Below are 18,677 nucleotides of genomic sequence, written 5' to 3' on the forward strand. Positions count from 1 at the left end.
TTTTCTCTCAATATGTTCCCAAAGATGTTCGATTAGGTCTCCGGACCTGAACCTAATCGAACATCTTTGGGAACATATTGAGAGAAAAATTAGTGTTCGGAAACCATCTAATCAGCATGATTTGTTTGAGTTGATTAAGCGCACTTGAGAGCAAATACAAATTGATGTTTTATTTAATTTGGTTCATTCAATCCCTCGTTGATGTAATGCTGTCGCTGTGGCAAAAGGTTTTCCAACGAAGTATTAGGATTATGCACAGATTGTATACATTATGTAACAGAATATAACACTATGTAACATTATGTATTTTATTTAACAGAAATCTTCATAAGAATTGCTGAAAATTTATCCTTTGTTGAGAAAGTACTTTTTTTAAACGACATATTTAGTTTGTCCAATTACTTTTGAGCCAATCATTTCCATTCTTTTATTAAAAGTTTGAGTAATTACTCCCAAATTAGGATTTTTGTTTTCTTTTTCTTAATTGTAGTATAATTTAACATGCTTATGCAAAATTTCATTTAAAAATGTAAACTCGATGAAAAAATATAACCAATAAGGTGTTTGTCCAATTACTTTTGGGCGCTACTGTATGTATATATTGTTTAGGCAGGGTTTTTTTTTGTCTATATTTATGTTATGTGTTCTTACTGTTCTTATGTGATATATGTGTGATGTAAGTGTAACGGCGTAAATATGATAAGGTGTGCGGTTGGTTCTGTATAAGTGTAATGGTAACGTGACGCAGTAGTGTAATGAGTGTGGGAGTAGCTCAAAAGTAGATTAAAATAGAATGTGAGGTAGGACTGTCAGCGTATAACGCAGGTATGGTAGAAGCGCGATAGGAGCATCAGACTTTTTAATAACAATTATTAACGCATATAGTAATAATGATGATAATAATACCTTAACAAAAATAATATTGTCTTATTATAAACAAAATTGCTTTAATCAAAAAGCAAACAAAAATATTTACTACTGGTTTATCTTCTCTTACATATTTTCCATTATAAATATTCTCAATTATTTCTCATCAATATATATTCTCTTAATATTAACTCATTCAAACAGCAATACATTAATATAGGTGATAACACATATTTAAAGTCACTCAAATATCTTTTCTTACCATATCTTCTCATAAGTTTCTCTTTAAAATCTCAATAAGTTCTTCTCATAAAATTCTGCTTAAATCTTTAAAAATCCTTTTCTCTTAAAATTCTCTTTAAAATCTCTTAGAACTTTTTTTCTTTTAAAATCCTTTTTAAAAATGTCTTAAAACTTTTTTCTCTTAAAATTCTTTTAAAAATCTTTTACAACTCTTTTCTGATAGAGTTCTCTCCTAGGAGAATTATTCAAAATCTTTAAAAAATCTTTCTAAACACATCTTCAAAAACTCTCTGTAAAAAAAAACACTTCATCGAAATCTTCCCTAAAAAAACCTCACCAAAAAGAGACGAAAAAAAAATTTAAAAGATTTTCTCAACTGTTCCTTTTCTATCTGTCCACAGATGTCATTTTGAATTCTCGTACAGACAATAGATATCTTTTCTTCAAGTTCGTTTAGAACTTTTGTTTTTACTTCCGAGTCATGGGATTCTAAAACAGGTTTTACAAGTTTTCTTTTTCATTAGTCTTTGTCTTAGAGTGGCTACAGAACTTTCTACAACTTTACTAATTAAAATCATATCATTGTGTTTTTAGTTGTGTTTGCGAAAACAGTTTTAAACATTAATGGTGGGACTTATTCATTTTTCATATCATTAGACATTTGTCTCCACATGATGCTTTGGTTGACTAGCTTTTTTTCTTCGTTCGAATGTGATAGGTTTGAGTCGGGTAAAACTTGAAGATGATGCTTTCCCCTACTCACAATATATATATATATATATATATATATATATATATATATATATATATATATATATATATATATATATATATATATATATATATTGTGAGGAGGGAGAAAAGTTAAAAACAGCGAAAAGGCATACATACAGAGACTTATTCATCATGTCAAATAAATAAAAGATAACCCGAGAAAACTAATGAAGCAAAAATAAAAAAACAACGATTAAGAAAAGATATACCGAAACTTATTCATCATGTCAAATAAATAAAAGATAACCCGAGAAAACTAATGAAGCAAAAATAAAAAAACAACGATTAAGAAAAGATATACCGAAACTTATTCATCATGTCATATAAATAAAAGATAACACGAGAAAAAAAAACTAATGAAGCAAAATTAAAATAACAACGATTAAGAAAAGACGTACACACAGAGACCTATTTACATGTCAAGTAAATTAATGATAAGTAGATATAGCAACGAAACAAATAATAATGGAGAACTATAAAAGCTTGAAAAAAAAGGAAGAGTTAACAGTTAAGAGGAGAAGAGATTTTTGGAGGAGTTAGAAGGGTTAGTTGAGAGAATTAGAGATAAAGAGATCGTCTCTTTTGAAGAAAAGATTTAAAAGAGAATTTTAAGAGAAAGAGTTTTAAAAGATTTAAAGAGGATTTTTAAAGAAGAAAAAGGATTTTGTTATAAAAAGAGTTTTAAGAGATTTAAAAGAGGAATTTATGAGAAAAGGATTTTTAAAGATTTAAAGAGAATTTTATGAGAAGTATTCATCAAGATTTTAAAGAGAAACTTACGAGAAGAATTGGTAAGAAAAGATATTTGAGTAACTTTAAATAAGCGTTATTATCTATATTGATTTATTGATATTTGCATGAGTTAATTTTAAGAGAATATATATTGATGAGAATATTTGAGAATATTTATTAAGAAAAATAAGTAAGAGAAGAAGAACCAGTAGTAAGTACTTTTGTTTGCATTTCGATTATTAATATTATTGTTGTTATTACTATATGCGTAAAATATTGTTATTGAAAAGTTTGATGCTTTACCGCGCACCTTAGCATATCCGCGCTATTACACTTACGTCACACAAATATAAGAGTGCTTACCATTACACATTAATAGAACATTTGTTTGAGTTTTATATTATAGAACATACTGAGGACGGTGAATACAAGTTAAGCTTTTTTGATTAGACCTTGCCCATTCCTAACCAAACTATTCCCAAACCTAGCCCTTTCCTAACCAAATACTCCCCAGACCACTAACCTCGTTCCCAACCTCCATATATCTAATCCAAACATAACACCAAACCCAAACTTCCCCTTTCCCTCAAACGTAAGAAGACTATTAATAAACAAATAAAGAAAATCCGCCGCCTAATAAATTTAATAAATATAAAGAAAATCCACCGCCCTCACACTGGAGTTTCCCTACCGAGATCAACTCTATTCACTAATTTCTTCATAAATCAGTGAAACATCATTTTTCAACACAAAAAAATTATGGCAAGCCATTCAGGTTCACCTCATAACAACAATAATCCTAATGTTTTACCACTATTTTACTCAAAAACACCACCTGCACCCAACTGTACCACACCCGACATTGAAGTTTTACCAACTGAACATTTTGATCGAGACTCACTAGGACATGAGGAAAATGATTGGCGAGATGAGTATATCGATAAAGTTATAAGTGAAAAGATGATAGAAAAGGTTGCGAGAAGACCATTAAACTCCACCGCAAAACAAGAAGCGGAAGCTACTCTGCTTAGACGAAGTGATGAGAGAAACGCTCTTAATTGGTTAGAAAAGATTGCAAACTCATTTAGACCAACAATTGATAAGTCTAGTTTACCACAGTTTAACGGAGGACCAGATGATGACGTTAAAGAGTTTTTCCTTCAATTTAAGAGAACAGCTACCTTTAACAAGTGGGACAATAGCGAACAACTTAGCGCTTTCCCGCTTTGCTTAAGTAAATCAGCTTCGATATTTTATGAATCCCTTCAAAACCAAACAAAACAAGATTTACAATTAATTCAACAAGCTTTTCAGAACGAGTACGAACCACCAGAACGTATTTGGATGAAGAAAACTCAACTTTATGAATTGAAAGAAGGAGAAAGAGGACTTGAACATTTCATAGCAAATTTAGAGAAGTTGTCACAAGAGTTAAATGTTTCGGAAGAAACCAAAAGAGATCTTTTTATTCAAGGAGTTAATTCTTATCTAAAGAGAAAACTTCTTTTAAGCCAACCAGAGACATACACACAAGCAGTTAGAATCGCAAGAGTAAATAATTCAGTTAACATCGATGATAACGCTCGCATAATGGAAACAGTAGTAAAGGCCGTGACAAAAGCACACAAACAGTTGGTTAAACCTAGCACTGTAACATTCGCTGAGAATGATGCACCACCAGTGGTTGCATATAATACAACACCTGCGAATTTAGCTAATCCCGAAAATGCGACTAGAGAAGTTGCAAGGCTCAAAGACGAGAACAGAAAGTTAAAAATGCGTCTACAGAGACAAACGAATAATCAGGATTGCAATACAACTCCAGTAAACCAACCAATCTGCTATGTATGTAATAAGGCGGGACATTTAGCAAGACAATGCAGACAGGAATACCAAGATCCTAGAATTCCACAAAATAACAACTCTCAGTATCAGTACAGGAAAAACTTTACTCAACAACCGCGATGGAGAAACAATAGAAAATGGACACCACGAAATTTTGATAACTGGAACAGAAACATGGATAATAAATACACTCAACCCGATTCGAATAACCAAAATTGGAGATCTACTACCTCAAATAATCCACAACCAAATTATAGAGATAATTACTTCAGACCGAGAAGACAAAATGACAACCGGAGGAACGGTGAAAATACACGAACAGACACCCTTGAAAATCAAAGGAATGAATTGCCAGTTCGTATAATTGGCGTAGATAATATGACTCAATATCACAAGAACGATTTTCAATATGAGGATAACACAACCATGGAGTATGATGATACAGAAGATTACTATAGAAACGACTGTTATGATTACGGATATGACCCCAACACAAACAATCAGATGTCAACTTTTGATGAAAGTTACCCATATGAAACCAACAACGATTTTTACGATAATGCATCAGCAAGAGATTATACGTCTTATAGAATGAATCGTCCACGTTTCAACACCCCAAATGAAAAAGAAGATAAACATATACAACAGGAGATTCAGAACTTGCGTGAGAACAATAAACAGATCACCCATGAGATGAACTGTTTACAAGACCAGTTTCGATATTTGTTACAAAACATTACTGGACGAAATCTACTACAACAAGAGAATAAGGAAACGAACAAGAAAGATTTTGATCAACCTAATTCAACAATCTGTGAACCCCAAGATGTGAAAGGAATCAAATGTGAAGATCCGCAAATTACTAAAAATGAAACAATTTCATTAAGGAGTTCTCATGAAATTGATAGTAATGTAGAAATTGATCAAAATAATACTGACGAAATAGTCACAAATACCTACCCCGAAATACTCGATGATAATTCTAAAGTTGAGACAGAAGATTGCGTTACACGTGAACATTTCACTCCAGAACATAACGAAGAAATAAACGATAAAGTTGACCAAAAGATAGAAGAAGAAACAGTTATTCCTGTTAATATAGTAGATTTAAACCAACAGTATGTAATTGACGAAACTCCAATTGAAATACCAAACTTATGTTACGAAAACCAAGGGCATATTAGTACTTCCTCGAAGCCAAAAGTATTAGACCATCTTAATGAAAATGACATAAGTAGCAGAAAAACAACAACTTCTGAGTTAGACATTAAAATTCAATCAGAAAGCGATAATTACAATCACGACAATGAAGATCAGCTGGAAATTATTGAAACACCTCTTAACGATGGTATTTTGAATCCAACAACTGAAGAAGAGTATTGCACGACAATAGAAGAACATACAGAAAGTAGTATCACAAGCCAAATTAGTTTCAATTCCCTAAAAGACTTAAGTACAAGTTCAGAAAACCAAGGCACAACTCAGTTGAAAGTTAATGATAATCATGATATCAGAATCCTCAAAGATGAAAATGTATTCCTTACAAAATGGAGATTCTACAAAGAATTAGAGACTCTACAAGAAAGACAGTATACTTCTGAACCAGTGAAAAAGCTTCATCCTCTAACTCTAAAGAAAGTTATTTCAGATCAGCTACCTCACTTTCCACCCAAAAACATGCCATTTAATCGTTCATTCCATTTTTCTGAGCCGTATAAGGAAAGTAGAAGCCTTACTATGACTGCTCTACTTTTGCAACTCGTTTTGTTCATTCCAATATTTCTTCTTTGTTCGAAAATCACCGATCATGAACAGATATATGATTTTAAGATGACTAAGATACTTATCAATGAACACATTAACAAAGTAGGAAATCGGTTTAAAGCTTTCTTCGAAATTCAAGTATCGTACTCCCCAAGCTGTTTAAAGTTCCCAGTATTTCTCAAAATACCAAGTATAAGGAATTATATAATTACTAACTCTTATCAGGAGAATAATGTTTTAGAAACATCATTAAGGCGCCCTCAACTACAAAAACACAACGTTTTATAAATGATTATAATTCATTAAGTAAAGTACCGAAAAAGGAAAGTAATGTTCCGTTGGCTATTATGTTCAAAACCCCGACAGATTTAAATAAAACAGTAAGAACAGCAATATTTAAAACACAAGAATACGATCAGAAGTTAAACATAGACTTGATGACAAATAACTTATTCATTTTGTTATTTTGCTCCAGTTTTACCAAAAAGGTAAACGAATTTCAAGGAAAGTAAGTTAAAGGTATTACGGGTAACATGCGATTGAGAAACGCATAGGGAGATTCGCGAACCCTACCCATGTGAGCGATTTAAAATAAAATTTGTTCAACTTGATTTTTTATTAATGATGATGATAATGATATAATGATAATCATAATTAAGATGATGATAATTATGATGATGATATAATAAATGATGATGATAATTTAAAGATGATAATTATGATGATGATGATATTTTTGATAAAGATGAAGAAGATGATATAATAATGATAATGATGATGATGATGATGATGATGATGATGATGATGATGATGATGATGATGATGTTGATGTTGATGTTGATGATGATGATGATGATGATGATGATGATGATGATGATGATGATGATAATGATGATGATGATGATGATGATGATGATGATGATGATGATTTATGATGATACAACAACGATGACAGCGACGACAACAACGAAATCGATATCAATGACTATGAAGATCAAACGTATTTTTATGTGAAATGCAATATTGAGGTTTAAACTAAATGAATTTAGTTTTGCATTTCACCTTTTTGAACATAATTTTTTTCAAGGCACATTTTCAGGTTTTAGCCCTAGCTACGCAGTGCCTACGCCATTTTCTTTTTGAGAATTTTCCTTTTTTTCACATTAAGTTTTCAAGATTATCTTTAAGAGGTAATTTATTTTAATTGTACTGTATAAAAAAAAAAAAAAAAAAAAAAAAAAAATTGTATAAAAAAAAAAATTTGTATAAAAAAAATTTTATTGGAAGTATATATAATTGAAGTATATACAATTGAAGTATATAATTGAAGTATATGAAATTGAAAGCATTTGCACGACATTATATTATCGAAATATTTAAAAATATATTTACACGGTTTAAAACATTTATTGAAAACGCGAATCAAGTTTACTCAAATCTCGAAACCTACATGAATAGCAGACAGATAACGATAATTTCGAATCTCGAAACCTACTTGAATAGAAGACAAACAATGCCAACCTCAAATCTCGAAAAGCCAGACACGATAAACAGTATACCTATACCACTTACATTTAAACTAGCCTTGTATCAAAAATCAAGGGACGATTTTATTCGAAGAATGGAGCTATGTGAGGAGGGAGAAAAGTTAAAAACAGCGAAAAGGCATACATACAGAGACTTATTCATCATGTCAAATAAATAAAAGATAACCCGAGAAAACTAATGAAGCAAAAATAAAAAAACAACGATTAAGAAAAGATATACCGAAACTTATTCATCATGTCAAATAAATAAAAGATAACCCGAGAAAACTAATGAAGCAAAAATAAAAAAACAACGATTAAGAAAAGATATACCGAAACTTATTCATCATGTCATATAAATAAAAGATAACACGAGAAAAAAAAACTAATGAAGCAAAATTAAAATAACAACGATTAAGAAAAGACGTACACACAGAGACCTATTTACATGTCAAGTAAATTAATGATAAGTAGATATAGCAACGAAACAAATAATAATGGAGAACTATAAAAGCTTGAAAAAAAAGGAAGAGTTAACAGTTAAGAGGAGAAGAGATTTTTGGAGGAGTTAGAAGGGTTAGTTGAGAGAATTAGAGATAAAGAGATCGTCTCTTTTGAAGAAAAGATTTAAAAGAGAATTTTAAGAGAAAGAGTTTTAAAAGATTTAAAGAGGATTTTTAAAGAAGAAAAAGGATTTTGTTATAAAAAGAGTTTTAAGAGATTTAAAAGAGGAATTTATGAGAAAAGGATTTTTAAAGATTTAAAGAGAATTTTATGAGAAGTATTCATCAAGATTTTAAAGAGAAACTTACGAGAAGAATTGGTAAGAAAAGATATTTGAGTAACTTTAAATAAGCGTTATTATCTATATTGATTTATTGATATTTGCATGAGTTAATTTTAAGAGAATATATATTGATGAGAATATTTGAGAATATTTATTAAGAAAAATAAGTAAGAGAAGAAGAACCAGTAGTAAGTACTTTTGTTTGCATTTCGATTATTAATATTATTGTTGTTATTACTATATGCGTAAAATATTGTTATTGAAAAGTTTGATGCTTTACCGCGCACCTTAGCATATCCGCGCTATTACACTTACGTCACACAAATATAAGAGTGCTTACCATTACACATTAATAGAACATTTGTTTGAGTTTTATATTATAGAACATACTGAGGACGGTGAATACAAGTTAAGCTTTTTTGATTAGACCTTGCCCATTCCTAACCAAACTATTCCCAAACCTAGCCCTTTCCTAACCAAATACTCCCCAGACCACTAACCTCGTTCCCAACCTCCATATATCTAATCCAAACATAACACCAAACCCAAACTTCCCCTTTCCCTCAAACGTAAGAAGACTATTAATAAACAAATAAAGAAAATCCGCCGCCTAATAAATTTAATAAATATAAAGAAAATCCACCGCCCTCACAATATATATATATATATATATATAATCTAGTATTCACAATTATATCTTCATATTCACAATTTGCAAGTCCGCAAATTGTGAATATGAAGAAGAATATGAGAGTATTTGTCCACCAAATAGAAATTAAAACAAAAATAAAATAAGAAACAGTTTGGTAAGTTTAGGTCAACACAATTTTTGATAATTTTCTAAGTTAGGTCTATATCTAAGTGTATTTCGTGTTGGCCTTAATTCAACCATAACTTTTCTGAAAAATTTTTTCGGATGATTTTTATTTTTCACAATAGGTATGATTTTCTTTGATAATTTTTTTGAGTTTCCATTTAACATTTTGTTTTTTAGTAAAAATTTCGGTAAAGATTAGCATTTTGCTATTAAGGTGGAAAACCCCTGAAAATTTTTTTGAGTAAATATCAATATTTTATAAATTTAACTTCATATACATAAAGTAAATAACAAAAATAACTTAAAAAAAAAAAGAAAAAAAATTTTTTTTGGGTAAAATGGTAGCTGTAGCAGGTGCCAAAAACACCAAAATATTGAAAGATCCCGGCCAACTTATCTAAAGATGTACACAATTTTAACAAAATCTTTTTTGCAAACTTGTTCGAACAACGTAGTTCTGTGAAATGAGCGAAGCAGATTTTTTATAATAATTTTTAATAAGCTAATATATTGGACTGAAGTAGATGTAAAAAACTTGACCGAATTTTATGACTTTGTTGACCAATTTAATGACTGATTTCAATTTTTAAAAAAATCTGTCACGCTTAAATCACAGAAGACAATCAAACAAATTCATTAATTTTATACTTAACTTGTTCATAGCTTCAACATCTATTACTTTGCCTGTTTCCATCGAAATAAGAGAAACATCACAATTGTTTGAAGAGTAGCCTCGTCGCAGTCAAGTATCATCACATGATACTGCAACATCAATAACATTGGACGCATGGTCTGGAATAGAGTTTAAAATAAGATTACTCTTCAAATCTTTTAATTCTTGAGCAGAATGCCGTCATAGTGTCTTCAGCTACAGATTTTACTGCATTAGTTAGTTTTATAACAATTTTATTATAATTATTAGCAATAATTGGTTTAGGCATGTCCATTAATGAGACAAATCTTGAGAATCAAGAATAGCCTTGACCACATGATCTCATAGCATATACAGCCCTGGTATTAATATCAAAACTTATTTTCATATTCAATGTTGAGGTGTAAAATTCTCTTGAAAAATCACATAGCAGTTAACATAAAGACAAGACGCTAGACCTTTTCTCTTGTTATCATTTTCAGAGGGAAACAACTGAGATGAAATACATTCTGGACATCCATGGGGAGAAACTGCAGAATATAGTATTTCTAAATTTATAAAATGGTATCCAGTAATTATATTACTAGATAACTTTGGTCTTGATGAAGCACATATTTCATCAGAATTAATAAAGTTAAAATCAACTGTTTCTCCATATTTACATTTACATCTTCAACACCTGTAGTAACATTTATGTTCATATCTACAATATTTGATTCCATGTTTACATCCATATCAACATTATTTACAACTAAGTTCTTTTTTATATTAAATATTTTTTTCCTTTTATTATTTTTAGTTCTTTGTTTAACTCTGCAAGCCTTAGCCATTATAGAAGATTCATGATATATTAATGAGCTTTCCAGTAACCGTTTTTATACTAAAGTTTTTTTGAACAACAGAAAATACAATTTACTTGATATGAAATATTTTTCATATAAAAATATAGGATTTTTGATTATTTTTTAGTAAAGGTAAAAAATAGCGCCGTTGTTATGGCGGTTGTAAAGGAAGCTTAAAGTACTGGGGTTCAATAAAATTTATTTTAATGAAGATCTATAGAGAATTTTCAAAAATGGTTTTCAAATAAATTTTGTACAAAACAAGAAAACAATATTTTTCATTTTTTATTCGCCAAAAAATGTAAACAATATTAGTCATATCGATTGAATAACTATCAAAGTTTCTTTATAAATCTATCCACGTCATCCTCGAGTGATTTAAGGCATGTCTCGCTTTAATGAGTGTTCGGTTGCACCACTAAACATTTCTTTTAAGTATAACTTTTTTTGGCAAACAATTCACTAAAATGAACGTTGTCAGGCAAAAGCTGTTAAAAATTAAAATATTAATTTTTTACGACATTATGGGTTATGACGGATTTTTCTGAAAAAGGAAAATATCTTTAAAAATAAACAAAATGATCACTATGCACGTCTTTTCCAGTAATGTTCAGTCTAGTACACTTCGATAATTGTTATTATCCACTTGTACAATTAGTGATTTGTGGTACGATCAGAAAATCCGACGTTTTTTATAACCTTCCGGCGTTGTCCCTAACTCGACTAAATGAAGCAATCATCGTTAACGGCACTTTGAGCAATAAAGTCGATAAGAGTAATTAAGATTTTTTTTGTCGGGTGAAACCATGTGATGAAATTTACATTTTATTTGACATGAAATTTTAGATTTTTAAATATTCTGCAGCTGTTTCAAGCAAAACAAAAATCATTTTCTAGTTTGAAAGTTTTACATGAAAATATGTTAAACCAGTTGTCTTGTGACTATGTTCTTCTTTCATACATACATACATACATACATACATACATACATACATACATACATACATACATACATACATACATACATACATACATACATACATACATACATACATAAATACATACATACATACATACATACATACATACATACATACATACATACATACATACATACATACATACATACATACATACATACATACATACATACATACATACATACATACATACATACATACATACATACATACATACATACATACATTCATACATTCATACATGCATGCATGCATACATTAAGACATGCATACATTCATGCATTCATACTTACATCTAAGTTGTTATTTTTTCAATAACTACTACAAGTTTCGTGAATAATAATGTAATAATGATAAAAAACAAGAATAGTTTTGAAAGTACAAGGAAAAGTTGCAAAATCCAAATGTTTTTCATTAATTATTTGTCTTTAGTCAACCTTAAAGTTTTAATTAGTGGTTGGTCTAAATGAAACCTATACAAAAATGAGAGAGATTTTTTAAATTTCTTCCTTTAATTCCATTAAATTTTCTTTTTCATTATATGATAACTATATTATAATGTGTATAAAATACAAGGTGCTGGATTATTATTGACAATTTTTTAATCCTTGTTTCTCATAGGACAATGAAAAATAAATATCAAGCACTCTTCAAAATGCAGTATATGGGAATGAGATCATAGTGTTAAGCAGAATGTTTCATCGCAAATGTAAGAAATGATAATATTAAATACTAATTAATCTTTTTTTTTACCAATAATTGATCACTTTAAATAACTTTGTTAAATCTCACAATAGGGTTTTGCTAAATTTCATTCTTTCATCCAGCTTCTCCATTGTTAATTTTTAGAAAATACTTTGGAAAACTTTTGGAAGTTGACAAAGGCTGGTATATCAAAGGTTATGTAAAGCACATAGTGGATCAGACTGATGGCAGGGCCAGTAAACCTAAATTTAATGCAATTTAAAAGACATCTTTAAGTGTATTTTGTTATAGAAAGAAAATATTTTACTTATGTTTATCTATGTGTTTTTATTTCCTAAACTCAAGTAAGTTATTATCTCCTGATTTGTTTGAGCCAAAAAATAAGATGTAGCCTGTGCTTGGGGTAATGAAAAGTGAAAAAACAAAATTATCAGAAAAAATATACACCAGGGTCGACCTTTAGCCTTTTTGTATTATAGGCGAGTGACAAATACCCCTCATAAAGTCAAAAGACTATGAACGGGTATTTACTACGTTTTTCCTATTTCTACCGTGTAAATTTCGAAATTTGCAAAAAAAAAAGTGTACAAAATTGAATAGCTTTGGAACATTTAAATTCGAACCTAAAAACGTAGCTAAACTCTATAAGTGTTTTTATACGAAAGCTAAAGTTTTAGAAGGCCTAAAAGAAATCCATCATTCAAAAAAAGTATGAAGATTTTTAGCGCCAGTTTCTTCACATTCCTATTGAAGAAAAATCTAGTAAACAGTCCAATTTTTTCCTGAAGAAAAATTTGGTTGAACCAATAAAGGCATTTCTGAGCAGTATTCTCAAAAATGATGCAATATTTTGGAACCTCAATTTCAATAAGAACTTACGCTTTAAATAGATAAATATTTATATTTATATTTAATATAAATAAAGTACTATTTTTTGTTAAATATGAATGTATAGATTTGATAGATGTATATTTTTATCTATTATCGGCTGTTTCTATAAAAACAATGTCGGCCTTTGATAACGGTATACTTAACTTCTAACTCTTAATGCGATCAATCCCGCGAGGTGAAAACACGTCACAAACGTTTAAACAAAAATAACACTAAAAAAAAACGAAATTTTCTCAGACTGGCCTTAAATCACCCGAGTCAAGTTTCTTTACATTTTTATCGCGCTACACAAGATCTGATGCTAGCAAAGCACTTTTTTTTGTAGACTATACTTACAAATCTGTGTTTAAAATCAATACCAACTGGTTATTTTTCAACAAAATAATACAATAACTTCATATGATACTTCATATTTGTTCTTCTATACTTTAATAGGAAAATAAGACTGTGATATTAATAACATTTTACAAAGATGTCACCATAAACTGCATTCACAGTTTCGAATATTATCACATATTTTTTATTTATCAATACTTTCGTGTAAATACTCGAAAATTGATAAATAAAAGTTGATATGTAAATAAAATATAATAAGTAATAGATAAAATGCAATAAGTAGAAAACAATAAATATAGAACTAATATATTAAATATACTTTATAAAAATAAATAAATAAATATGCAGAAAGGAAAGAAATATAAATATATAAATGACGATTCATGTATGTATATCACAATGAATACATGATATATATCATTAATACAAAACGATAAAGATATCTACTATAATTTTAAAACAATAAACAAGCGTGGAACGTCATTTTGTAACTGATCTTGTATGTTCATTAAATATGTGCAATCTTGAAAACATAATTGTCAGATTATTAGGGAATATGTAGGTTGTTTACGATTTCTTTCGCTAAAAAACGCAAACGACAATGATACGAAAGTCATAGGATTATTAGGAAGAAAAACTAGAGAAGTTATAAACATTTGATGTTTTCATTTCATCCCACTCAAATTTCTTACTTATTGAATGTGAACACACATGTACCTTTGCATGAAATTTAAGAAATAAAGTCCAGTCTCAAAATTAAAACCAAAAATATTTTGACAATGTTACGCAAGGTTTTTTTAAAGGTTTGCAGTGTGTATATTTCAGCAGGATTTTAACAAACTTATCTCTTGGTTTTTTTTTTGGAACTTCAGATAAATATGAAAAATATAACTTGCCTTATTTCATAGAATAAAAACTATTTTTGATTTCTGCCGTCTTGTTCTCAATTAGAGAATACTAGGATTATTAACAGTAACAAAGTTGTAAAAAATTAAAAAAGAAATTTATCAACCTTCATGAAGAGCGTCTTATTGAAAGAAATACTTTTGACCAGTTCTTCTTAAGATTTATTTCAAAAAAGTATTACTTAAATGTCGCTGTACCAACATAAAACTCCAATATTTTTTTCTTAGAGAATCATAATAATAATTATTCACGCCACCATCAAATGAAAAAGCTGAATACGTTTTCTTTTTTTTCTGAAAAATCAACAATAAAAAAGTACTACATCAATTATAAATCTTTGCAAAAATAGTAACAAAAATAATATTCATAACTTTAAAGTAAAGAAAACAACTAAATACTGAAATGAAAGTGGAAAACCAAATAAATATTCTTAAAGGTCAATATCAGGTAAAAACTTTAACCCTTGAAGGCGAGTTTGTCCTTCTCTGATTTTTCTGAAGTATGGCTATTCATATTTTCTATAAGTAGTCGGATTATATAATATGCTATTAGATGTTCATAACATTAATGTATTTTATGAGACTTGGAATTATTTGAGTTATACTTTCATTGAATTGTTACAAGATAATAAACTGTTAACCAACATTGAAAAATTGGTTTTAAAAAAGTTTAATCCAGCTGCTGAGTCATCTCCGTAGTCAAATTTTAATGGATGGATAAAATCTAATGTTGGTTTGAAATATTGGAGCAGAATTTCACTTTTTCTGAGAGGATTGCCTGACATGTAAATCCCTTTCAAGTTAATAACATCTTCGGCAAGTAATCTAATTAATGTTGGTACAGCTATTTCTAAAAAAACATTTTCACTTTTTAGTATACTTGATAATTCAATAAATTCATCAGCCAAATGTTGTGGCACATAAAATATATCAGAGCGTTCGGCGTAACAGTGGTAGTTACTGACATTCCTCATAATTAAACCATGACCGTACGTGTTATTGGTATGACGTAAACGTTTTAAATGATATTGGTATTTGTCAAGTAAACTAATTTTTTGAAAAGCTTTTTTACATGCTGTGAGCCCGACTTCGGATTCCCACCCAAGCCAATCATCACCGCTTGAAACGTTTTTATTTTCTAGTTTATAAGGCATTTCTGGTCCTTGCCATATTTTCATTAAATCACTACCATTAAGATTCCAGATGTTTAGCAAAACATCATCGCTCATAGTTAAATACCCAGTGTAGTTATTATGGTCACGCATTGCATTTCCAACGCACTCATCGTAACTAAAGAATCCTCTTTGAGAAATATACTTTAAAATAGGATAGGTAGAGCTCGATCCTATAGGTCCACAAAGAACGATATTGTTAAAAACTTTACCATAAGCATCAAGTAACAGTGAAATGTGGTTGTAGTGAGCTGTGTTAAATGTTATAACAAGAAGAACATTCCTTAAATGAGTATTGACACAGTTATCTTCGCGTTTATTTCTCAGGTTACTGTAAGAGCCATCCAGATAGTAGATATAAGATAAGCAAATTATAAGTGCGATAAAACCACTAAGCTTTATGAAACAATTGATCTGGCTTTTCATCATTTTATGTAAAAAGTTCAGCAAAGTTTAATAACTAAAATCGTACAAATAAAAATTTCATTATATAACTTAGTTATTTATATATTAAAAAACAAGGACAAATATCTTTTTAGAATTACCATCTATAAACAAATTACTTCTTTATTTCTTTGGAAAAGTTTCTTAATGTTAATGGCACGTTAGCTTAAACCACTTTAAAATACTTTGAAAAAATAAACACTGTAGTGAAATTTATCTATTACCTGGATCTATCTAATAAATGTTTTCAAAGTTTTTAAAACGTGCGGCCTTTTAATATAGCAAAAGTAGTAAGTCTTGTCAAACCCCAGATCTCTGTGAACGGTATTTATAAAGGATTGACCATAGTTTCATTAAAGCGAACCAAGGTATAAGTAAAGTTGAAAAGTTGTTAAGACTATGTAAATTCCTAACTAAATGATCGTTCAGACAATATAAGTTCCTAACTAAATGTTGTAAAAACTTCGCTTTATTTTACTCCAATACTCTAGTCTCTCCAGAGATTCCTTAATAAATCGATAATTTAAGTTTGTTGTTACAGATAGTACTCGGAAGTGAAGTTAAACCAGTTAGACCTTCATTAAATCAATCTTCAAGCATTCGGTCAATACCTAACACTCCTCATCTTTGGAAACAACATCCTGCAAGTGCTTTATGCTTTGAAAAATCGCCCACAGCGTCTCCAGCTAGAAGTCCAGGAAGAGCTATCAAAACTAAAATTTTACTGCAAAATTATAAGGAGCAATTAATAATACCTTAACGAAATTTTAATAGGAATTATATAGAATTCATAAAATAAATAAAGTGCTGTTTCTAAATCTCAAATTTGGTTTCTTTGATATTTGGAACACAGCGCAACATGATTAAACTGAATAAAATTTTAAAACCATTTTCTAATAAACCTAACCACTAATAACACTAATCTGTTTACACCACACAGTGGAAAATAAAGATGTGTATTGGACCAAAGATCGATCATTTTTTGTTACTAAAAATAGAGATTTGAAATTTTGCACAAATGTAAAGCAGTATATGACGCTTCTAATGAAATACTTTTTATAAGAATTTTTTGTTATACAAATTAAAAATAAATAAATAAAAATCAAAAACTTCAAAATTGGCATTTTTTTAATTTACACTTTAACATAATATTTTACAAATGTATGAAAATCCTTAAAACTATTAGAAGCGACGAAAAATACATAAAATGTTTACCTACTAACTATAGAAATATTTAAAACAGTTTCTTAATAACAATTTTTAAAAAGTTGTTTTAATGAAATAATGTATAGGTATATTAAAGGTGCTATATCATAACTACATAAGGACTTTCAGTTTCTGAAATCAGTTCGTTGACTTTTAAAAGCTGCATAGTATCTTCATCAAGTTCTTGCACATTTTTGTTATACGGTTTTCTAATGCTGGTGATGTATGGATCGGAAGTGTACAGAGAAGTATGAAATACATCCTCATTTGTAGCTGATCGAGAACATTTTCCGGCATGATGAAGGGGAAATTTTTTATAATCCTTATTACGGGATTTTTGCGCATCTTGTGAAAGTTGACCAATAGGAAGTACTGCAAAATGCTTTATGATATTTTCTCCGTGAAGTAAGATTTTGTGTACTAAAAATGGCATATAGTACCATCCATAATTGGTCACATAGATTCGGGCAGTTTTTACAGCATAATTACCAAAGATTTTGGCATTTATCATAACACCTGAGGAGAGAGCTTGCAGAATTATGTAAAGTCGCTTGATCAAATTTTCATCAACTCTAGTGATTTCAGCAGAGCAGTTTGCATTGTAAAAAAATCTTGTAGCACTATTACCATCATTTGTATTTCCACTTACTTGTCTTGGTTTGTCAACCATAGCTCCTCACGAAAACGTTTCTGCACCAAGAACTTCTTAACTTGCTTTAGCCGTTTCTTTTCTTCACATGTGGCTGCCCATATTTGGAAAGAAAGGTTGTTAAAAATATTTAATATTATTTCCATACAACGAGTCCAGGCATAAAATGAAGACAATCCATATTGATAACTACTAAAGCTTTCAGCATTTATCATAACACCTGATACGAGTGTTATGAAAAACGAGTGTTATGGAAAACGCAAGCCAGAAAAATATGCTAACGGACGAAGTAGCACTCAGTGTGTTTATTGATTTAGATTCTACAAAAGCACAATATTTGTACATGAGGAAGGTGACAAATGAACTAAACTGTTCCACATTCCCACCATATTACAAAATTCAAGAAAATCAACAGACCTGCTATTCACCATCTTCTGCTATATAAATTACGAACACACATGCAAAAATTCTGGAACTGCATAATTTATTGGATCACACTGTAGCTAGAATTTTGACCATAGATTCCGTGTACAGTATTGA

At 29.6% G+C, this 18,677-nt stretch overlaps 2 protein-coding genes and 1 pseudogene across 2 annotated transcripts; 1 reads left to right on the top strand and 2 right to left on the bottom strand.

Annotated features, from left to right (window-relative positions):
* Window positions 1-1,970: 1,970 nt before the first annotated feature.
* Window positions 1,971-6,547, top strand: LOC149890449 (uncharacterized). The gene is made up of 2 exons (XM_090085802.1): window positions 1,971-2,504; window positions 2,562-6,547. Exon 2 carries the CDS (start codon window positions 3,376-3,378, stop codon window positions 6,511-6,513), a length of 3,138 nt encoding a protein of 1,045 aa, XP_089941928.1. The 5' UTR covers window positions 1,971-2,504; window positions 2,562-3,375; the 3' UTR covers window positions 6,514-6,547.
* A 3,147-nt stretch (window positions 6,548-9,694) lies between these two features.
* Window positions 9,695-10,837, bottom strand: LOC149890450 (uncharacterized; annotated as a pseudogene).
* A 4,106-nt stretch (window positions 10,838-14,943) lies between these two features.
* On the bottom strand, window positions 14,944-18,272 carry LOC149890451 (uncharacterized). Its single transcript, XM_090085755.1, has 3 exons — window positions 17,190-18,272; window positions 16,507-16,995; window positions 14,944-16,298 (listed from the first exon to the last, which is right to left on the bottom strand). Exon 3 carries the CDS (start codon window positions 16,265-16,267, stop codon window positions 15,266-15,268), a length of 1,002 nt encoding a protein of 333 aa, XP_089941881.1. The 5' UTR covers window positions 16,268-16,298; window positions 16,507-16,995; window positions 17,190-18,272; the 3' UTR covers window positions 14,944-15,265.
* Between the last annotated feature and the right edge of the window lie 405 nt (window positions 18,273-18,677).

The sequence above is a fragment of the Hydra viridissima genome, unplaced genomic scaffold, assembly GCF_058129835.1.
Source record: "Hydra viridissima isolate aposymbiotic clone 2 unplaced genomic scaffold, HvirCarnegie_v1 scaffold_4, whole genome shotgun sequence".
In the NCBI taxonomy this organism is placed as follows: Eukaryota; Metazoa; Cnidaria; class Hydrozoa; order Anthoathecata; family Hydridae; genus Hydra; species Hydra viridissima.

Bases quoted from the DNA above. Each gene is read 5' to 3' on its own strand.
- LOC149890451 (XM_090085755.1), bottom strand. From the start codon at position 16,267: ATGATGAAAAGCCAGATCAATTGTTTCATAAAGCTTAGTGGTTTTATC.
- LOC149890449 (XM_090085802.1), top strand. From the start codon at position 3,376: ATGGCAAGCCATTCAGGTTCACCTCATAACAACAATAATCCTAATGTT.